This window comes from Oxyura jamaicensis, chromosome 17, assembly GCF_011077185.1.
Source record: "Oxyura jamaicensis isolate SHBP4307 breed ruddy duck chromosome 17, BPBGC_Ojam_1.0, whole genome shotgun sequence".
Taxonomy (NCBI): Eukaryota; Metazoa; Chordata; class Aves; order Anseriformes; family Anatidae; genus Oxyura; species Oxyura jamaicensis.
The window spans coordinates 5621776-5643218 of NC_048909.1; the positions used below are offsets into that span (position 1 = coordinate 5621776).

General features: G+C 41.5%; 1 protein-coding gene across 3 annotated transcripts; it reads left to right on the plus strand.

Moving 5' to 3' along the window:
- The first annotated feature begins 763 nt into the window (after positions 1 to 763).
- On the plus strand, positions 764 to 21423 carry ODF2 (outer dense fiber of sperm tails 2). Of its 3 annotated transcripts, XM_035341355.1 has the most exons (21): positions 946 to 996; positions 3075 to 3159; positions 3871 to 4024; positions 5338 to 5463; positions 6588 to 6758; positions 7748 to 7914; positions 8603 to 8732; positions 9045 to 9176; positions 10105 to 10179; positions 11148 to 11219; positions 11801 to 11917; positions 13241 to 13426; positions 14253 to 14362; positions 15053 to 15188; positions 15885 to 15995; positions 16457 to 16561; positions 17080 to 17238; positions 18150 to 18250; positions 18799 to 18961; positions 19313 to 19438; positions 20042 to 21423. In XM_035341355.1, the coding sequence occupies exons 3-21, from the start codon at positions 3917 to 3919 to the stop codon at positions 20213 to 20215; spliced, it is 2469 nt and encodes an 822-aa protein (XP_035197246.1). In that variant the 5' UTR covers positions 946 to 996; positions 3075 to 3159; positions 3871 to 3916; the 3' UTR covers positions 20216 to 21423. The 3 variants fall into 3 exon arrangements, with proteins under 3 accessions (XP_035197245.1, XP_035197246.1, XP_035197247.1); XM_035341354.1 differs by lacking the exon at positions 3871 to 4024 and having other exon boundaries at positions 764 to 996; XM_035341356.1 differs by lacking the exon at positions 946 to 996 and having other exon boundaries at positions 3856 to 4024.
- The last annotated feature ends 20 nt before the right edge of the window (positions 21424 to 21443 follow it).

Here is a 21443-nt window from a genome sequence, read left to right on the forward strand (position 1 = left end):
ACAGGTTTGAATGCAAGCGATCCTCTCTGCAGCCCAAGGCTTAAACTTCATTATTTATCAGTTTCAAAAAGTTCTTTCTGCAGAAGAAAACCTACATTTCAAGGAAGCTGCTTTGTTGATGTTACAAGTGCAGCTGGAAGCTGGCTGTAATGCAGTGACTTGCACTTCGTGAGCTGGGGGAAGCTCTGTTTGTATAACAACAGCTGTTGTGATAATTCTATTTTTTTTTTCCCTAAATGTACAGAAATGGTAGAAATATCAGGAGGAAAACCAGTTACAAATTCAGTTATATGATGGGGAGAAAGAGAATGTTTACAGTAAAACCAGCTGGTTTGGTGCTTTTTTTTTTTGTCATGACTCACTGCATTTGTTAAATGTTCTGTAGTACCAAAAGAACAAAGTTTGGGTGGGCAATGCTTGTTGTTTTTATTTATTTATTGTATTGAGGACACACCGGGAGCTTGAAGAACCCGCTTATGGCAACAAGCGAAGCGTCCGGAGCCTCTTGAGAGCCAGACCACGCCGAGTTGGCACCTGAAGCCTCCCCAGCTCGTTGTAGCGACCCGAGCTGCGCCGAGGCTTCCTCACGGGGGGGCTCTGCCCCTCTCCCCGGGGCCGTCGGGCCCCCTCAGAGCCACCGCTCCCTGTGAGGAGCCGCGCGGCCCTCGGCGGGGCCCGTCTCCCGCCTCGCGTCGCCACGGCGACGGGGCCGGTTGCGGGGCGGGGCGTTGCCCTTGTGACGCGGCGGCGGGAGGGGCGGGGCCGCCGGCAGGGTTTGAATCGCCCAATGGGGGAGCCGCGGGCGGCGGCGGCGGCGAGGCGGCGGCCCCGGAAGTGCGGCGGCGGCTCGGGCTCGTACCCCTGGTGCTGCCTGCAGCCGTCCGCCGCGCCCTGTAACCGCGGGCTCTATGGCAGCGCCGCCCGCCGCCTCGCCGCCGCCGGCGAGGGCAGCCTGAGGAGGCAGCGGCTGTCCGACGCCCCGTTCGGCCCTTCACGGTGAGGGAGGGGGCCGTCGGTTGGGCGCGGGAGGGCCGGACACCTCCCTCCCCCCCCGCGCTGCCCGGTACGGCTCCTCCCCGCCGTGGCAGGAGGCGTGAGGGGGACAGGAGGTGTGAGGGGGAGCCGTCAGGAGGCTTGAAATGCAGAGCGGGAGGCGGCCCTAGCCTTGGGACGGGCTGCACCGGGCGCTGTGCTGCCGCCACCCCGGGAAACCCCTGGTAGAGCCCCGGCCTGACCCCGAGCTGCCGGTCCCGGCTCGGAGCAGGAGGCCGGACCCGGGAGCGGGCCCTCCCGGCCTCACGGGTTCTCTGAGAAACTCCCCGAGAGGGCGAGAGAAGTTACCCGAACTTCGGCAACAAACCTCCTTGGTGCTGGGGAAAGCTGCCTGACAGCTCCGGAGTTTCGTTCGTGGCGATTCAGCTGCCGTTAAGTTCTCAGCGCTGTGGCTGATGTGCGCTTCTGAGCCCGAGGAGCTTCGCCCTTCCTGGGGAAGGAGAGGGTGACAGTGCCCAGCGGTGTTTGCTGCTCTTCGGAGCCAGAAAACTGTCACTTCCTTTTTCTCTTGATTTTCGTGAATTGCTTTTCATGATTTGCTCCTGACTCTGCACTCAAGAATGTTAAGTGTTGGACAGACAACTTTAGAGCAAGCAGCAGGACAAGTTCCTGCAAAGTGGATTTTGATGATACATTGCTCATGGAGTAGATCTTTCCTCTTTGTGACTTTTCTTTTTTTTAAACCAAAACAGTTTTAGTGCAAGTCCCTAGCATATACGTTCATATTTTAGAGTAACATTTATCTGTTTCTACTTCTAATTCTGAAGTATCACAGTGATCCATTGAGATTAACCAGTTCATATGTAGATCCTTTTCCCACTGTCCCATAGAATAGGATAGTTCTGACTACATTTCTGGCATTAATTGTCCTGGTGTTTACGTAGCACTCCTTTCCTGTCATGTCAAATTCAGGTAAGAAGTATAAGGGCAGTAGTTTAATGTGTTTTTTCCTCAGTTGTACAAGTAACTCTTACTCTAAGCTAAGTGAAACTGTTAATAACTTTGATTATGCTGAAAGATTTTCTCATCTGATGCTTATTGCAGTTGCATTACTATGTTAGTGACCAAAACTTAACATTTTTAGAAGCTGATACAACATTATTAGTTTTATTTAGAGCAGGTTACTACATGAACCTTGACAAATTGACAATTTAATCAGGAGCTATAAAGAGTCATCTAGATTCTGTTCTTGCAGAGGTGTTGTATAAAATCCTGCTCTGCTTCATTACAAGTAACACTTTACTTGTAACACGTGCTGGTAGGTAGCACGTTGGGAAGGAGTGCTTCCAGAAGATTAGCAGCTAAGCCCTTTATAACACCATGCTAATAGCGCTGCTCCCGCCACACACAGCAGCCCTTGGAGGTCCCTCCTTCCTCGCTCTCATTTCAAGTCCCCTGGGTAGTACCAGGCAAGCAGCTCACGCTGTAGCTGATTCCCTGTTTGGTTTTGTGTACGAGTACACACATGGGCTTGCCAAGCAGCACTGAGAACTTGTGTTGCAGGCTATTTTTTTTCCCATAGCTTAAGCACAGATTTTGATGCCTTCTCTGCATACAGAGCTAAACCCAGGATATTGACATTTCTGTTAAGTTTTGTTGGTGTTGGCAGGGTTTAGGGATGGTGTGGGGTTTGAGTGGGAAGGGAGATGTACAGGATCCCTTAAGCTGTTCAAACCTGATTTCCTTATGAAATTGGTTAAAAGGGGCACTTACAACAGTAACTGAGTTTGGGTAAGCTCATCTTGTGTAATTCAGCAAAACATTTTCTGTTGTTTCAACCAGCTCTCGGCATCAGTGTAAGGAATGATAATCTCAATTCTTTTTTTATCCCCTGCTTATAGGGGAAAGCACTGACACACCAACTTTTGATGTTTGGGTTCATACATAAGTCTGAGTCATACAATAAGTCATAAGTCATACAATAAGTCTGAGTCTGCACATAGCCTTAATTTGAAAGGAAGAGGTTGCTCAGAAATTGGCACCCTTCCCTATTAGCGGTCATTTTATTATTTCTGCACCAGGTTTTCCTCAACCATCAAAAATGAAGTGACTTCAATCTCTGCACAGAGCACACTGTCAAGAGGAGCTAAAAGCCTTACAGTAACTGTAAGTAATTATACCTAAGCTGACATAAACTGCTGCTGCTGCTGGAATTTTATAAAATTTTCAATTGCGTTATACTGAGGAACCATGACCTCAAACAGAGGATCATGTCCAAAACTGATTTCCTTAGCTTTGTGTCTTGCTTTTGTGTGTTGTGTGAGGCAATGTTAAAGTGAGGCATGCCATTAATGTAGGGATTTGTAAATATACGCATTACTGTGAGATAATCTGAAGAAAAAATATCTGAAAGCTTTTAAGCATTTGTTTAACTTCAAAGAGACTCTTGAAGTTAAGCACATATGAAAGAGTTTGTAGGTTCAGGGTTGTAGGATGGAATGATCTCATGTTTCTCTCTTGACTTTTTTTCGTCTAAACTGTTAAATGAATGCTTTTCCCTCTGTCTCCATAATTTGTGTTCAGACTCTGATGGTGTTGGTTACTGGAGCCCTTGATTTGCTCACTTGCTCTAAGACTTGGAACTCCAATGACTCTTACAGGCATCCTCTGTCAGTCCAACCGTGTTTGGTCTTTAATAGCTGTGTTAAAAGCAGGAAATAGCAGAAGTAGAGAGACTGTGTGTGCTAATCTCTTGACAGCATGCTGTTCAAAATGGCAGATGCTACTGAAAGAAAGCTCAAACTGTAACCGCAGCTGGCCACTGTTGCTCTCTGGCACAGAGGGAAATGTTGTTATTTCCAGTCTCCTTATTCACAGGTTTCCTTTCCTTGTATTGCCCTTTCCCATTTGTGGGAGAAGAGCCATGAAGAACCGTTCCTCATCTCCCCCTTTGCACGTCCATGTGGATGAAAACACCCCTGTCCATGTCCATATTAAAAAGGGTCAGAAAACCACACCTGCAAAATGCCAGGTAGGAGTGTGCAGCTGGGTGTTTGTAGGGGCTACGGAGGAAACGGTGGGTCCTAGAAGCACCACAAAATCTTCAAGGTCTGCTTTACCTTCACATTAGAACTGGAAGACTTTCTGCCTTGTTAACTGTATGCATATTCAGTGGTGAATTTTCAGTAATATGTTTTCTCTGTTTAAGATGTTTTAAGTGTGGTATAGAATAACTAGTTTTCATGTTTAAGTGTATAGTTATGAGGGGTGTTGCTTCCAACGTGATGTAGTTTGGGGGATTTTTTCCTTGTATTTTCTGAATGTGTCCTCATAAAGATTTCTCTTTGGTTTCATCTGTGTTTTTGAAGGAGGGGCTTGGAGTAAGGTAGTACCCAAGTGTTTCAAATTCTATCTTAATTGTATTAAAATGAATGTGTTTAGAAGAAAAAGGTTTGCATTAAACCATCTTCTGGCATTAAGCACCCTGTCAATCTGCTGAGCTACGCAGCAAAGAAAGATCTCTTCGTATCCATATCAAGAGTAGACGAGGCAATACTGAAGTTGCCTCATTCTTCCTTGTGTCTGCAGACATTCTGTTCCAAGTCCTCTGTTAATTTGGTCTCTGTTGCTAATGGCAAATATAATGGGGCAGGGTCTGACAGTGAAGTCAGTGCCTCCTATTAATTAATTCCCTATAGGGTGCTTTAGAATATCTATTTTTTTCTCATCAAAGGTTAGAATTGTGCAAAAACACTTTAATCTTCCTCCAGCTAGAGCATCTCAAGTTCAAGATAAATGTGGATCTACCCATTGACTGCAAAGAAGGGAAAACATTTTAAGAGTTTTTCATAACTGCGCCATTCTTTTTTCTCTGGTAGTGCTGTTGTCAAATGATACAGCTGTTCTTTAGTGAGATGAATTTGGAACAGAGAAGGGATCTGCCAGGTGGTTCCTTCTGCACGTGAATGGGTTGTATTGCGGTATTTTCTGTGTATCTCCATACAGAGGAGGCTTCCTTCCCCATCCCCTCTCCCCAGATCTTCCACCCCTGGCCTGCTGGATAAGGTTTTCACCACGTCACAAGTGCATATATTCTGGTGATAAAGCAGAGTAGCGATGTGATAAGTAATGAGAATCTAGCCATACTGTCAATGAATATGCAATAACCTTTTCTTCTGGCTGGTGTTAGCCTCCTCTGATGGCTCCTCGCTCATCTGATCTGATGTATGACATCAAACACTGAGAGATTTTTGCATGAATGATCTTCCATTTGATTTTTGCAGCACGAATTGTAAATGTTTTTAGAAGTTGTAGTGATCTTATTTTCTCTTTTCTGTTCTTCAGCAAAAGCACAAACAGAAAACGAAAGGGAATACCGTGAATACACGCCGAACTGTCCAGGTGAAAACTAAGGCCCCCTGGATGCCCCCGGGCAAAACATCTGTCCTGGAGTCCACCTACAAATGGGAGGTACTGATTTTGCTCTTAAAAGCAAGCTTTCAGCTTTAGCTGAGGTTGAACATTACTTATGTAATGTTATGATGGAGGGAGCTGGGCTGATCTGAAAGAATCCTGCCATCACCTGTGATCCATTTTAAGAGTCTCATACACATCCTTTTCACTTTTTAGTATAGAAAAATTGAGAATTCATTAGCATCTTTCGTCCATCTCATGCCTTTCTATTTGTAGAAGCCAGACAAGTTTGTTTGTTCTCACTGTATTTAGCATTGATGTGTCCTCACCTGGAATATTGCTTGCAGTTCTGGGCTCCACAATTTTAAAAGGATGTTGAGATTCTTAAATGCATCCGGAGGAGGACAAAAAAGCTGGTTAAAGGGCTGGAAGGCATGTCCTATGAGGAGAGACTAAGAACACTTGGTTTTTAAACTTGGTGAAAAGAAAGTTGAGGGGTGACAACGTTGTTTTAATCTGCTGAGATAGAGAAGTGGAGAGGGAGGTGCTCACCTTTACTTGGTGGTGTCTAGTGACAGGATGCATGGGAGCAACTCAAAGCTGCATCAGGGAGGTTCAGTCAAGACGTTAGGAAAAATTCTTTACTAAGAGTGTAGTTGTGCTTCCTAGAGAGGCGGTTAATGTCCTGTGCCTGTTTGTGGCATTTGGTTAATACTTAATGATATGTTTTAATATTAGGTCATCCTCAAAGTAGTCTGACAGTTTGACTTGATGACTTTGTAGTTCTGACTGAAACTATTGTATTCTATTTAATAGTACTACTCCCCTTCAAGATCTCATTTTGGGGCACAGCAAGGAGCTGCTGTGATTAGTCTGTTGTGAAGCATGGAGCAATTGTGAAGTATTGTCTAATATTTTCTTTTTACAGGCTGACATCTTCTACACTTGCTTTCCTGGCTCTTCCTAGATGAGAATTTTTTTTCCTTCTTTTTCTATTTTAGTCTTTCCACATTGCTAAACTTTCCCTGATGGAAATGAAGGAGCTGTTTTCAATATTTTTTCCTTCTTAGTCTCATTGTGGTGATGTAACCTAGTCTCTGTTTTTGGTAGAGTTAGGGTTAGAACACTGTTTATAACTTTATATTAAAGAAAAAACATGCCCATTATTGTTTTTCTGCTAGGGACCAACTCACCGCCTGGAAATTACACCTCCAGATTCAGAAAAAATGCTGTCAGTATTGCGTCTGAGTGATCTCTCTACAGACGAAGAGGATGCTGTTTGCTGCAAAATGAACGAATATGAAAAGAAGATAGATAGCCTGATGAATGCAGTGGGAACACTGAAGAATGAGGTGAGGAGACAACATAAAGACCTGTGGATTCAGCCTTTGTGGCTGATCATTTGTCAAGAGTAAGCTAGAGTCTTGGTGAAATGGAAGACTACTCATCTTGTTGGTTAGCTTGCTTAAAGAAATCAGTCTGTGTTGTTTAGAAGATCTGAACTAGTTTAGTGAGAAATTCACTAAGTCATGCTATGAAACAGTTTTAAACTGTATCCATTTAATAGGGTATCGCTGTGCTTTAGTTTCCAAACAATCTTTCTTCCGATCAAACACAAAATCTGAAAAGTGGTCGTTTTAGAAGGTGAAAAAAACAGGTTGATGATGTTCTGTTGTTAAAGAATCCGCTTACTCCACAAGATTTCAGCTTCTGATTTTGTTTTGAAATACACAGCCCGGTGATATTGTGTTTTCCAGCTAAATAGCCTCCTTTGTACTCGAGCTATTTAAAAATGGGCAGGAGAGGTTTCCAGATTTCATAAGATGCTCTATGGTGGGGGCTAACTGCATTTCTTTCGTCTGAGTTTACACTGAGGGTAGCAAATCTTGTATTCTTACTATTTTATGCAAAACTATGTGAAGTTCAAATTAGTAAATAAGAGTAGGATTTAGACTTTTAGTGTATTCTTCTTAATAAGTCTTTTCTGTTCTGTTACGCTACCAAAATTAATGGAATTACTTGCATAATTGTCAAAAATTTGTTTTGCTACTTGAGGGGTGAATTGAATCTAAACGTTTGGTGATATTGCCTAATTAAATCCGTGATGTAAGATCACATTCATTTTGTTAGCTTTAATTCTGTACATGCCAGGAAATCTCAAGTGACCTCTGCTGCTGCAAAAGGAAATAAGTCTGGTGGACTAATTCAACCTCCCTTTGTATTTTCTCTTCTTGCACTTCTTAAACTGTTTGTAGTGCTCTTATCTGCCAAGTGGGATGCATGTGTCATTCATGAGTCAACTTCAGGTTCATTGTAAGTTCTATTTAAATGTCTTTATCAGGCCAAGATGCATAAAAAGGAGCACCAGCAGCAAATGACAAAGCGTCTCCTTGAGGAGCAGAAAGAAGAATTGAATGAGGTCACGCAAGAGCTGGTAGAAACAGAGCATGAGAATACACTGCTCAGGCGCAATATTGAGCGCATAATGGAAGAGAAAGATCTGACTGTGTAAGAAACCTCCTGTTCTCCACTGTTAGTGCAGTTAGTGGTATTTACAGGATGCCCACCTCCTTATTGCTAATGTTAATTGAGGCTGTAGTTTGTACCCAGGCTTGCAGTGCTGCTGAAGAACCGATGCTCTTGTTTTTTTTTTTTGTCATAATTTAGAAAAGGTATTTTGAATGGCAATAGCTGCAGAGAAGGGCTCCAGCATGGTCATTGGAATGGGAAAAAAACTGCTGTCAGGAAGCTGAAAGAGGTTGGCTTGTGTGGCCTGCTGTAGGGTCATCCTAGCTTTGCAGTTCATATTTTGAAGGCTAAAGAGATGCTGTTTGTAATGTGATGGTGTTGGTACAACAACACATGAATAAAGATGGAGGTGAATATTAGAAGAGAATTTCTGGCACAGCATTGTGTTTTGGCTTTAATGGTGTGTGCAGGCTTTGGTATGAGCCCAGTTTGTCCCGTCTAAATTCCTGTTTCATAGTTGTCATCCTAGCAAGCTCTTGGAGCCTACTTACTGTCTTCAGTCAGAAAAAACTTACACACTGAAAGGGGGTGAATCTTAGGTACTATTTCTTTAGGGCTTTTATCTTCTGATTAGAGGGGTTTTGTCTGCTTTAACTCAACTGTGAATTCATACTGGTTGGTACAGCTGTCAAAGTTTCTTGTTTCTCTAATTGCTGAATTACTGCAGGCTACAGAAGAAGTACTTGCAGCATGAGAAAGAGTGCCTGATGTCCAAGCTGAGTGAGGTTGAGAGGGATGGAGAAGCAGCAGCCAGGCAGATCCATGCCCTGAAAAATACAATTGGGAGACTCAACATTGTAGGTGTTTGCTTTTTTTTCTTTTTTGTTCTTTCATTTATGTTGTGCTGTTCTGTGGCTGTCTTAAAAACGTAATGTTACAATTGCTGACCCACCAAAACCATAAGGAGAAGTGGAAGGATTTAATTTGCTTAAGGTGTTTGCTAGATCTCTTTAGAAACTGGATGTTTATTTGTAGCATTCAGCCACCTTCTCACCTGCTGCACAGATGGTGCTGAATATTGCAGTGCTTCTGCTTTTAGCAGCATACGTTAATTCCAGAGTTTGAGACATTGCATATGAGCAATATTATTTTATTTTTTCTTCTTCTAGGAGAAACACATGAGCAGCTCAGACATTAACACACTGACAAGACAAAAAGAGCTGCTGCTACAGAAACTGAGTACCTTTGAAGAGACCAACCGGACGCTCCGCGAGCTTCTCAGAGTGCAGCATAACCGGGAGGTGAGCAGTGCTGTCTGCTTCAACTTGGATGATTACCAAAGGCAATATTGTCTTCTGGACTGAAAATGGAACTTGAATTTGAGAGCTCTTAACTCTTTTTCCTAATGCTGCCATTGACTGTGTGTCATAAAGGATGGATTGTTTTCTTTATCCCTGCCTACCTCATTACAGTAAGACTGACTTTTCTGCTGTGGGGATGTTAGAACATACGTCTTTGACTGCATTAAAAGGTATAGGGCTCTACTGCGTTGCTGACTTTTTCATTTGGATACAGATGTATCTGCAGGTCTTAGACTTGTGTCTGAACAATAACTCCTGTGGCTATGTCTTCAGCATCTGTGCCAACATTTTGGCTTATCATGCTAGTCTGAAATGTTACTGCTACACTGTTGTGTTGGCTAAAGCCTGAGGACTAGATGTTGCCTCAGCTAATGGGAGCGTGAGGATTTTCAGAACTTCATTTTCATAGGCTGGATTGCAAAAGCAATGTCAGGAACTGTTAACAGTTCTGTACTGTTTATACAGAACAATTCTGTATAGTTTGTAAAAGCACTTCAGAGTGAAACTGCTGTGCTTCCTGTAGTTGATAGTTTCTTTGAGCAAAAGCAGGCCCAATGGTAACTGTTTTCTGAGCCACAACTGAGACTGGAGAAAAGGACTGAGTTCTCCTATATGACCTTCCCCAAATAATGAGAAAGTTTTGAAAGATCTTAATTTGCCATTGTGCTTTTTGTTATCACCTGTGTCTGGGAGAATTGGGAAAGCTTTTTGAAATAGGTGATGATACGTGAAATATTTAGCTAATTTAATACTTGAGAATTGCTGCTGCAACATGGGGTAGGTGGTTGATTTTCCCACTTACATCTAAAGAATGTGTAAAAAGCAGACTTTTTATTAAAACGTTTTTCCTCCCCTATTTCTTTTGCAGAAGGATGCTCAGAAGATATTGGAGCAGCAAGGTGTACTGTTGAAAAGGCTTGCTGACTCAGATGCAGAGAAAGTGGTAAGCAAACAAAAACAACTTTTTCTGCAGAATGGTAAATCAGAGAGAGCTAAATTGTAACCTCTTCTTTGTCTGTATTCAGCCATTAAGTTTTACACTAATCCTTTTAGACCAGTAAAAATATCTTTTTTTTTTTTTTTTTGTATTAATCAGAGCCACTGTATTGCCCCTCTGGTTAACAACTACATTACAAAGCAGATAGATTTTCAGAGCCTTTCATATATAGGGCTTAGAATGGGGATTTCACAATTGAGACCTACGTATACGAACACAGTATTCAGCTATGAAGAACAGTTTTGGATACTTAAGCCTGTTCTCATCATGTTCAGTTCAAGCACAAATTAGCTTGCCTTTTCCATGTAGTACTGAATGTACAAACCAAGGATTGTACTACACGTTTCTTTAAAAAGAAATCTCTGGGGGTGGTAGAGAAAAAAAGTATCTCCCACAAAAAGTGCCCCTGACAGTTGGGACAACATTCTTCACTTTGGATATTGTCTTATTGTTTCTGTATGTTTCTCATGTTATCCTTAGAGGTATCAAAGCATAAAGAGCTTTCTGTTCCTGCTTCTGTCACTGAATGAGTGAATTACCTGGTATCAGACTTTTTTCCCCATTTATTTATCTGTAAACTGAGAAAAGTGTTCTTATATTGCCAGAAGTTAGAAAACTAGCTGTGAGACATGGGCAGTGTCCTTTCTCATCTGCGGAGTTTATAATCCTGCCAGGTCCTGTGGTATCCGTAGGATATCCCATGCCCTGTTACACAAATGTATGCATTTCCCTTTTGCTTTCTGCTTGAGGAGACTGCAGACTGTTTTTCTGAGACTGAGGATGCTGTTGCTGTGGTTACCAGAGAGTGCTGTAGATCAGAGGGTCTCAGGAGGGAGGCAATTACACCTCTTTTCCTCCACCTGCCAACCCGACTGCGTTTGTTATTTAAAATCTGAGTGGTGTTTGTTTTCCAGCAACTTCAGATGAGGCTTCAGGAGAAAGAACAAGAGGTGGACGATCTTATCATTCAAATACAGGCAGAAAAGGTACCTTCCTTTCTCTGTTCTCCCCTCCCTGCTCCACCCTCCAGTTCCACAGAACCACAGATTGTCCAAAATATGGATTTGTGCTTGGGTACGATTACTTTATAAGGGATCAGATGGTTGCTTTGCTATTAAAACTAGATGGATAAGCTACCTATTCCCACACAGTTGTAGATTCAATATTCTGCTAATAAAACACCAATCACAAAGATTAATTGGTAGTATTCTCTTTATTTGGGTTTATCACCGAATTGCCTTTCTGTTTAAGGTCCTGGTTGATTCCAGATGTCAAATTCCTGTAGGTCCCTCCGTTTAGAAAGTAAAAGGCAAGTGTACCGGATAAGACCAGATATGAAGGATGCTTTGCCCTAGAACAAATCTTTCAGGCCAGTCATTCATAAGATAATGTATAAGAAATGCCTATGTTTTGGTTGTCCATTTTGTTGGAGAAGAGCTGTGAGGGTCCATGGAAAGTGGAGGTGGCTGGAGATAGTGTCAGATTTCTTCACTGAATGGTTACATGTTCAAAAGTGTTCCTTCTGTTAGCTTGCTGAAGAAAAATGTGTCGTTTGCATCTTATTTAGGACCAGGCAAAGACAGCAAGTGAACTCTCAAAATCTATGGAGGCTGTGAGAGGCCATTTACAAGCACAGCTACGAAATAAAGAAGCTGAGAACAACCGTCTGACTGTACAGATCCGGGTAGGTTTTCAGTGGTCCCTGGAGACTGACTGTTCATTTATACTCACAAGATGAATCCACTGGCAAGGGAAGCAGCACTCACCGAGTATTCTTCGTTTCTGTGTCATAGACTGAAATATTGGATGGTGGTGCTTAAGCTGCTAACACATACTGTAACTTTCAAATGAAGTAACAAAATAAAAAGCTTTTCACTTCTGACACGAGGCATAATCGTAGCTTTAAGGACTATGTACATTTATTATGTTTTTCTTTTGAGTTAATTACTATATATTTATTTTAAAAGATGGTTTTGGTTTAGTCAGGCATCAAGACAGATCACAAACTATTCAATTTGTTTTCTGGGAAAATGCTGTGCCATGAGTTTCTGTATTTGATTGCTCTCATGCATGCATTCTGTAATATTAATAAGGTGGAGAAAGTTCCCCTAATTTATCTTGATCAAAGTCTTATGTTTAACATATCTGTTGTTCTGACGATCATGTGCATGCCAATAATTTAGAAGAGCTTTAATTTTGTTAAGCTGTACAGCTGTGTAAAGCAACATTATTATATGCAAATATTTCAATTAATAAAAAGAATATTCTCGGGTAGATCAAAAGGCTGTTAGACCAGTATTTATCTTGATTAGGAGAGGCAATCAGTATTCTGGAGAACAGCTTATGAGAGAGGAAATGATGTCTTTCAGGAAATTTACAAATAGCAATAAATACAGAGATAGATTTAGTTCTGAAGAATTGAGAGGTCAGTAGATTCACAGTCCTGATTTGCCTCGTTTCATTTGAGTTTGAAGGGTGTTTGAGAGTCCACTTTTGATTCTGATATATGAAATCTTTTGTATCAAGGTGGAAATACTGGAAATAATTTCTGTGCTTTAAACCTTCATAGAAACCAGAGATCAGTTACAAAAACTCTCTCGAAGGATTTCTTATTTTTAGCATCTTCAAACTTTTTTTTTCCCCATGTTGTTATTTTATAACTTGCAGTGAAAGGATTTATTTCTGTATGGCTAGAGTAGGCTGTTCCTTTTTGTTACAAGCAGACAGCGTCATAGGATGCATTGGGGTTGAACATACAGCTTTGCTGTCTCTTGCCTTTCTGTATGAACATGGGCATAAATGTTTTTTCAGTCTTTCAGAGGTCATGCTGACATGTCTGTCTGTGTTAGGACAGGATTAAGCAGGTGCAGTGCAAGTACCTATAGGCTAAAGGTTTGAGGTTTTTATGCCTGCCTCTCCCCGGGGTTACTAGAAAACTAATCGCTGCTTTAGGTATACAGGTATGAGGATAATATTCCCTGTGGTGTGTTTCTTCCTCCCGCTGCAGAATCTGGAGCGTAATGAAGCTCAGCATAAGGCAGAGGTGGAACTTATCAAGGAACAACTGAAAGAACTAAGGCAGAAGACAGATCATGATAAAGAGGCCCTGAAGAAAGCCCTACGTGCACAGAAGGAGCGGGCAGAGCGGAGTGAGGAGTATGCAGAGCAGTTGACTGTCCAGCTAGCAGAAAAGGTATCTGATGATACAGGAGGAGAGACCTCATTTCAGATCATGTGTCTAAACCTTTGACTTTTGGTAGCAGCCCTAGGGGGAGAGTCTCTGCTTTCAACTAATGAGATTTATTTTTGTCTCAATGCGTTGGCCCATTTATGCTAAGTTTAGAACAAATCCAGTTTTCGCAGCTCTCACTATATTCTTTGCATGTCCTTAACTTAGGACATGCAGTAACTTGGATTATACAAAACTAGCAGATCTGATTTTTTTTCACCTGATTCTTCAGAACCATCTGAGGATTGGCAGAAGCCAATAAAATAAAACCTTGTGATTTGGGTTGAAAACTGAATGGAGTCAGTTTTTAATCAAGAAGCTAGTTAAAGCAGAGAAGTACAAAGACTTTGAGATGCAAGTCCTGTTGAAAAAGGACTGAAGGTTGAAAGGATTGAAGGATAAAATGACTGAAGAAAAAGTAGCAAAGTTAGGACTAAGACAAATCAGAAGGGAATATGGTTTTTAGGCTACTTATTTTTCCCTTGTTTGTAGAATACTAGGGACCAGAGCCACTATGGGAATTTTATCTGTGCCTTGCATTTCTGATTGTTGGTTTGCTGCCTTCAGAGAGGATTCTCCTTTCCATGATGATGTCTGTTACCTGACAGTGGTGTTGTAGAACACCTCTCTGTGAAGGATCAGGAAGAATAAAAATAAATACTTGTCTTCAATGTTTTAAGCTTCAGTGAAGTCTCCACATATCGTGCTTAGCCATATCAGCATCTCTGTATGCTGTCTGGGTATCCAACGTCTAGTGCTATTTTTGTCACGCCTTTCTTTTGTTTGACAGGACAGTTACGTTGGTGAGGCGCTGTCTACTCTGGAGTCCTGGAGGAGTCGCTACAACAAAGTAGTAAAGGACAAGAGTGACCTTGAACTGGAAATCGTTACGCTGAACAGGTTAAAATAAGACTAGTATGGAGAAACTAGCTTGAGTGGGGATGAGTACCTAGTTCAAGCATAAATTAATTTAATTGAATAATTTAATTGAATTGAATAATTTAATTGGGTTGTCTGTAAACATCCAAGCAAAGCCAGTCCTGTCTATGGGACAGCAGAGTTTGGAGAGGCCGAGAAAGGTGTGGCTTCTGCTGCTGACTTGCCATAGCAAAGGCAGGCTGATCTTTAAATCTCTCTGAACCTTTGCCATTTTGTCATGCTTTGAAATAATTAAGGTTATTTTTCTTTTTAGATGTTTGAGATCCTTGAATGGAAGGTATTAGAAATTAGAGACAGTCTAGTTCATGGCAATTTTGTTGTGGTGGTAAATAAATATGTTGGTATTACTGCATGCAGTATAGTTGTTGCTTCAGGAAAAAATAAATAGATATGAGGCAAGAGAGAAATACCTCTTTATCCCATGCATCTTGGAGGCAATGCATTTGAGCTCCAGGGGGACAATTCAAGTCAATTTTGAGTGGGCTAAGAAGACTGAGGTAGTAGAACAGCGTAACAGGTAGGTATGTATACTTGAACAGAACAGGAATATGAAAGTGTAGGGAAAAGACGTGTTTCTGAAGCTTATTTTGAAGGATTAGGAGTCTTATTCTTTCTAGTCATTTAAGGATTAATTTTCTTTCTCTATGGCAGCCGTATGGCAGACTTGCTGGAACAGCAGACAACCCTGGAGAATAGGATGCGGGAGGACAGGGATGCCTTGGTGGATAAATTGCATCAACAGACTACAGAGACCACTTCGTTCAAAATGGAGAATGAAAGGCTAAAGGTCAGTGATTCTAGGGATTTGAAGCTGAAATGCTACACAAAGAAGGAGAAATTATAATAAGCTGCTTGGCCTCTGAGGACAGAGCTGAATTGCACCCATTACTGCCGTTTAGTTTCAAACCATTTTCACCATAGCTTGAGTATGATACCTAAAGTATGCTGGAAAAAGACATAAAGAAAGTGAGCAAGCGTTCTGGGAGGACTGCCTTTCTTACAGCTTTTGGTAGGAGTATCTTCAGTCCAAGTACTGTTCCTTCTTGCAGCTGAGATCTTAAGTGTTGTTCTTAATCTTCATGGTGCTGGTCAGAGAACAAACAACTGTAACTATTCATGCAGAGAGAATGGTAACCTCTGTAATAATAAAGAAAAAAGGCGTAATGCCTGGCGTATTTCTCCTGTCATTTCTTTTGCCACTGGTGACTCTGGTGGTGACCTACGTAATTTTCTTGTAAAGCTAGGGATTGATCCAAACAAGGAGTGGTCCTAATCCAAGTAGCACAGCTCGTTCAAGCAGACAGACTGCGCATCCAGTCTAAACCCACGTGCTCTGCTGGCATAAATCTGGCAATCCACTTAAGTCTGGAAAGTTTTGCTAATTTACACTAACAAAATCCCTTTTTTTCCAGTCTAGACAACGCTAGATGGCTAATGTAACAGTTACTTCGAGGCACTCAATCAAAGATGTTTTATTTTTCAGGCTAGTGTGGTTCCAATGGAGGAAAAGCTGAACCAAGCGCACATGGAAGTACAGCAGCTCAAGAGCTCTGTTAGGAACTATGAAGGGTTGATTGAAACTTACAAATCACAGGTTGGCATCTTATCCATTCCTTCAGCACTTGCACAAATGTGTTTTCTCCCCTTACTGCAGTGGTTTATTCTGTAATGTGTTAATCTGTGACTCGCTGTTGGAGGTTATTGCAATTTCATATGGCTTTAGATCTTTTGTCGCTTTAGCTCAGAATTAAATAGTGAGATGCTTTCTTCTGCCTTTTGGTGAGCTAAATGCTATTTCTAGCTTCTTCTTTTGGGATTTTTGATATTCTTGTAGTTAGGAAAATAAGTCAAAAGGGGAGAATATTTGCTGGAAAGCCCAAATGAGCCAGACAGGAGAAGCAGAAGGTGAACTTACAAATTTAGTCTGGGATGGTGGTCACTGGCAAGAAGTCTGTTGCTGATTCTTGAGCAGTTTCAGTCACTCCAAAGTATAGCACGTTTGTTGAAAACCATATGCAATAGATAAAGTTTGTGCTTTTTTTTTTGTACGCCCAGGTGTTGAAAACCCAAATGGAAGCAGATGAAGTGACAGCAAAACTGGAGAAGTGTGACAAAGAGAACAAGACACTAAAGGATGAAATGAACAAGGAGATCGAACTTGTAATTATTTCTCTAAAGACTGATACATGCTATAGACATTTATGGATCTTAATGTTCTGCATATAGTTCAAAATGGCTGTGAATAAAGGGTTATCTGAGTTTGCCTTTCTTGATTAACTTTTCTCAGGGATTGTTTATTCTGCAAAATGTATTGAACATTTAACAGCTTCTTTTGGACTATATGGCATTCTTCAGAGGTGTTTAAATTGAGTAGCTTGTTCTTTGCTGCAGAAGTAGTGGTTTAGAACTGTGAGCTATGTAGGTTACACCATTGTTTGCTGTGGAATGACTTTTCCTCATAAAGCAACTTATATTCCTAGTAAAATTGAAGCCCAGGATCCACTGATGCCAAATTTTAAGGGATAGGCTTTTGGAGTAGAAGATAACGTTACCTGGGCTTTGAATTCCAACACTTGCCTAATTTCCAGTGTCGTCATGGCTGCAGGCTTTCACAGAAAAACTTTTTAGTCTAGATCTTATGAACATTTGAAAGTTCCTCATATTCTCTTTGACTGTAGGCTCGTAAGCAGTTCCAGAGCCAGCTTGCTGAACTGGAAAAGCTGCCTGAGATCCTAAGGATCACAGAGATGAAGCTGGCAGAATGTCAGGACCAGCTTCAGAGTTATGAGAAGAAGAATGTGGACCTGTCTCTCATCATCGCAGATCTGCGTCAGCGGGTAAGGGACTGGCAGAGAGCACCTGCAACACAGCAATCTGCAAGTCTGAGACCAAGATGAATTTCTAATCACAGGAAAGTTCAAACTTCATCTCTGTCTCTGTTCTCGTCTCTTTTTGAAAAGATTAAACGTGCACTGCAAAATAAATGTGTGTGCCATGTCTTTGTGCAAGAAGTTAGCAGGGTAGCTAGCAGCATTCCTTACCGTTTGAAAAGTTTTTAATCCCTTGGTACAGAACCATACTGGGACTTGAATAGCAGCAGTAGCAACACTTGCAAATGCCAACACTCGCTTCTGTTACTTCCATCATCTTGTCAGCTTTACCTCCTGTCTTTTTCTGCTGGTGGTGCTGTCCCAACCCTGTTTTCTCACCCTGATTTTGGGTTGTTTGCCTAGTCCCTGTTTTTTTTTTTTTTGTCCCCGGGAGGACTGTATAGGTGTCACAGGACAATTATAGACAGGCATGACTTGTACAACCATGCCTCGGGACACAGCAAATAATCTTGCAGTCTGACTGTTTTACTCTGATGGGCTTGGAGTTACAAACCTTCCTGGTATTTAAGTCTCTAGTGTCTTTGTGGGATGCTGTCATGTATATGGCTGTTATTAATGTGTGTGCTTTGCTGTGCTTACAGGTGGCTGCTCTGCATGCAAGCTTTTACCAAGCTGGCTTTTCATGTGCAATATGAAAGAACTTTCTCATACCTTTCCAACCATTAGCGGGAAGCACCAACAAAATGGATGTTAAGTGTGTTTAGTGCTTTGCTTTTCTATCCACTATTCCTTTCCTAGGATCCCGCAGAAAATTATGAATTGAGCATGTTTCCTTCTGGAGAGCCACATACATTTTAGGTGGTTGGTCATGTGTGTAGTGACTATTCTGTAAAGTAACTAATTGCTGTAATTTTTAGATTGAGCTCCAGGGGGACAAAATGGATGTGACAAGAGAGAGGTATCAATCTGCCCAAGAGGAGAAAAAGCAGCTCACCTTGAAGGTGGAGGAGCTAGAAAGGTTAGAAATATTAGGCTCTCTTGTTCTCTTAACCTTTCCTTTCCATCCTCTTTCTACTGAGATTTTTTTTTCAGGAGATTGAAACATCTTCAATATTTTTCCAGTCCTCCATTTGCCTTCAGGATTCTACACGCTTACTTATCCCACGACAATCTCTAACCACTAGCAGTCCACTAGAGAGAGAGTTGTAGATTCTTGCAGCACACTTAACAAATATTTTTTAAAAGGACTGTGACCTACCCAGCAGATAAACCAGCTCCTTGTTCAATCTAGTCTGATAGTTTTGACGTTACTGAACATTACAATGTTTTTATCTGTTTTTATCAATTCCTTTTAGTGACAATGTCTGGGAAAAGGCAGGTGTATGAGTATTGTGTTCTTCAGTCTTTGAAATTCTGATTTGAGAATTGAAGTGTTTCCTGGGGCTTGGACTTTTTTGAGGGAGTACGGAATCTCCTCCGAGACTAGTCAAGACCTAACAAAAAGGCAGACTGAAACATTCTCCATTTAAAATGAACAGGTTTCCTTCCTTTGTTATCTTAACCCAGAAAACTAGAGACAACGAGTGCCCAGAACATAGAATTCCTTCAGGTCATAGCAAAACGTGAGGAGTCGATCCACCAGTGTCAGCTGCGGTTAGAGGAGAAGACCCGTGAGTGTAGCTCCCTGGCTCGTCAGCTGGAAATGGCCATTGAGGATGCCAAAAGACAAGTAAGTAATTTCTTGTATTTGCGTGTTTTCTCAAAACTACCCAGGCTGTGAAAGGGGAATAATGAGAATGCTGGACATTACCTCCTCAGCCTATGATCAGCTTCATGAAAATCATCATGTTCAGTGAAATAAAAACAATAAAATGTACTGGTACTGCTTGTCAGCACTTAAACCTTTGAAAAACTGAACCCCGCTTCTCCAGTCTGCAACAGAAGAAAGCCCTAGACTGAGCTGCTGCTTACGTATGTGTCCAATGAAGTTTAAAGGGCTTTTGTGGGCAATGGGTTAGGGAAAAATCATTCTTGCATTGACAAACCTTTAACAAGATTGTTGTTCTGTTGTTGCGTGTAGGTTGAACAAACTCGAGAACGAGCAGCATCTAGAGAGAGGGCAGCCCAGTCCAAGAAGTTGGATTTGGAGACCCAGCTGAGTCGGACTAAAACAGAGCTGAACCAGTTGCGTCGGAACAAAGATGACGTGAGTGACTTGCAAGGTGTATTCTTGCTGTGCTGGTAGGGTCCTGGCAGCAATTGAGTCCATAAAAAGGCCCTATGGATGTGCTGCAAAAACACAGAACTTGCTCTAGTCTCAACAAGATTTGCACCAGATGGCATGGGAGATATTGTGACTCCACCTTCACGTACTGTGATTTGTTATCTCAGAGAATGCAATTTTTGTTCTAGAGAAAAGTCGTTCTTCTAGAAGAAAGAAGGGGGAATCTTTTATAATATCCTATTTACGCTGCTTGTTTACTTGAGTTTTACTTGGAACTGGCTTGGTATATGAATCGGGTGGTTTTCAGAGAAGAGCGTGTCTTAATTCCATAAAACTATAGCTAATCAGTTTTAAAAGCCCACATGATTAGCTGCGTTGTCTCCTGTTTTTTTATTGTTGGGTTAGTGAATAGAGTTTGGAATGATCAAAAGAAATGACAAAGGTCATAGCACCATGTATGGTAATGCCATCTACTGCTGTGCTAATTTTTGCTGGCTGCAGCACTTTCTCAGAATAGCTCAAGTTTAATGTGAGTAGAGTGAATGCTGCTGTCTTTCAACCTGTATTTTGTGCTTCTTTATATAGGCAGAGCGACGGTATGAAAGCCGCCTACAGGATTTAAAGGATCGGTTAGAACAGTCGGAGAGCACTAATCGCAGCATGCAGAACTACGTCCAGTTCCTCAAGTCTTCCTATGCCAATGTTTTTGGAGAAAGTGCCTTGCTGGGCTCCCCTGGCCGCTCTCGTTCATCTCCATGAGGGCAATGCTCTCCCTGCGTCTCTGCATTTAAGCACAAAATGAGCCCTACTTCAAAGCCATATGTTATTTAGAAAAGCGGTTGGCATTTCAGGGTCACATAAGGGAGAAGTTTTTCTCTTTTTCTTACAGCACAAGATGATACAATGATGGTGACTTAAGCGTGTAGAATATCAGCAATGCTGGTTTGGTGTTGGAAGCTGGCATTGCACTGTAAGCTGTACCCCAAAACCAGATGGTTCTGCATATGATGGAAAAGGATTTCATATGATGGAAAAGGATTTCATCCTATACGGTCCTGATGCTTTCAGCTCTTAAAACCTGTCATTGGTTTTAGTTGTGCGTTAATGTTTGCAAGAGTTCTTTTTTTCATGCTTTTGTTTTAAATTCTGCTTCTGTATTGGGAAGATCATGTGATATGTTTCTGCTTTTCTCTTTTTTTTTGAAGCTATTTCACATTCTATCAATACCGTGGGTGATAGGATGGTGGGAGATGGGTCCACCCACTTCTCACAGAAGTGTGAAGCTGAAAATATCTTAAGTGCCTGGGCTTAACACTTACAAAAGATTATCTCCTGAACCACCATGGTGTTTGTGAACAGTTTTATACCAGAAGTAATGATTTTATTATTTTTTTACTTAACTCTTGCATACTTTGTGACCCTCGCATTTTTTATTTTAGTGTGTTGCTAATTTTTGCTTTACTCTTCTCACGCTGGTTTCCTAATCCCCAATGTCCCCAGGACTGAGTGAAAATCTTCTGTATTCAAAGACTGCAGTTTAACCTCAGTGGCACTTCAGTTCTGTCTCAGTGTGAATGCTGTATGAGTTCAGGTTGTGCATGAAATACTGATTCAGGTCTTAAGCCAATTAAAGAGCAACTGCTGATGCTCAACATCTTCATCGAACCGGCCTGCACATTCTCCTCAAAAATCAGGTCAGTTGATAGTGTGTTGAGTCTCAAAAACTTGTTGACTCTTGTGCCCTGTTCTTTCCAATAAATGGTTCTTATGGGGACAAAAATAAGCATTTTTTAAAAATCTCTTTTGTATCCTATTTATGTGTGATGTCATTGCGCAGTATTTGTCATAAAGCTTTTGTAAGTTAATCATTAATTGAGAGTTCTGTAATTTTGTGTGTCATACTTAAAAATCCTAAAAGGTGCTATGGTGAAAAAAACAAAAACAATAAACTGTGTTTTAATTGGTTACATTGGAGAGCTCCTCTTCA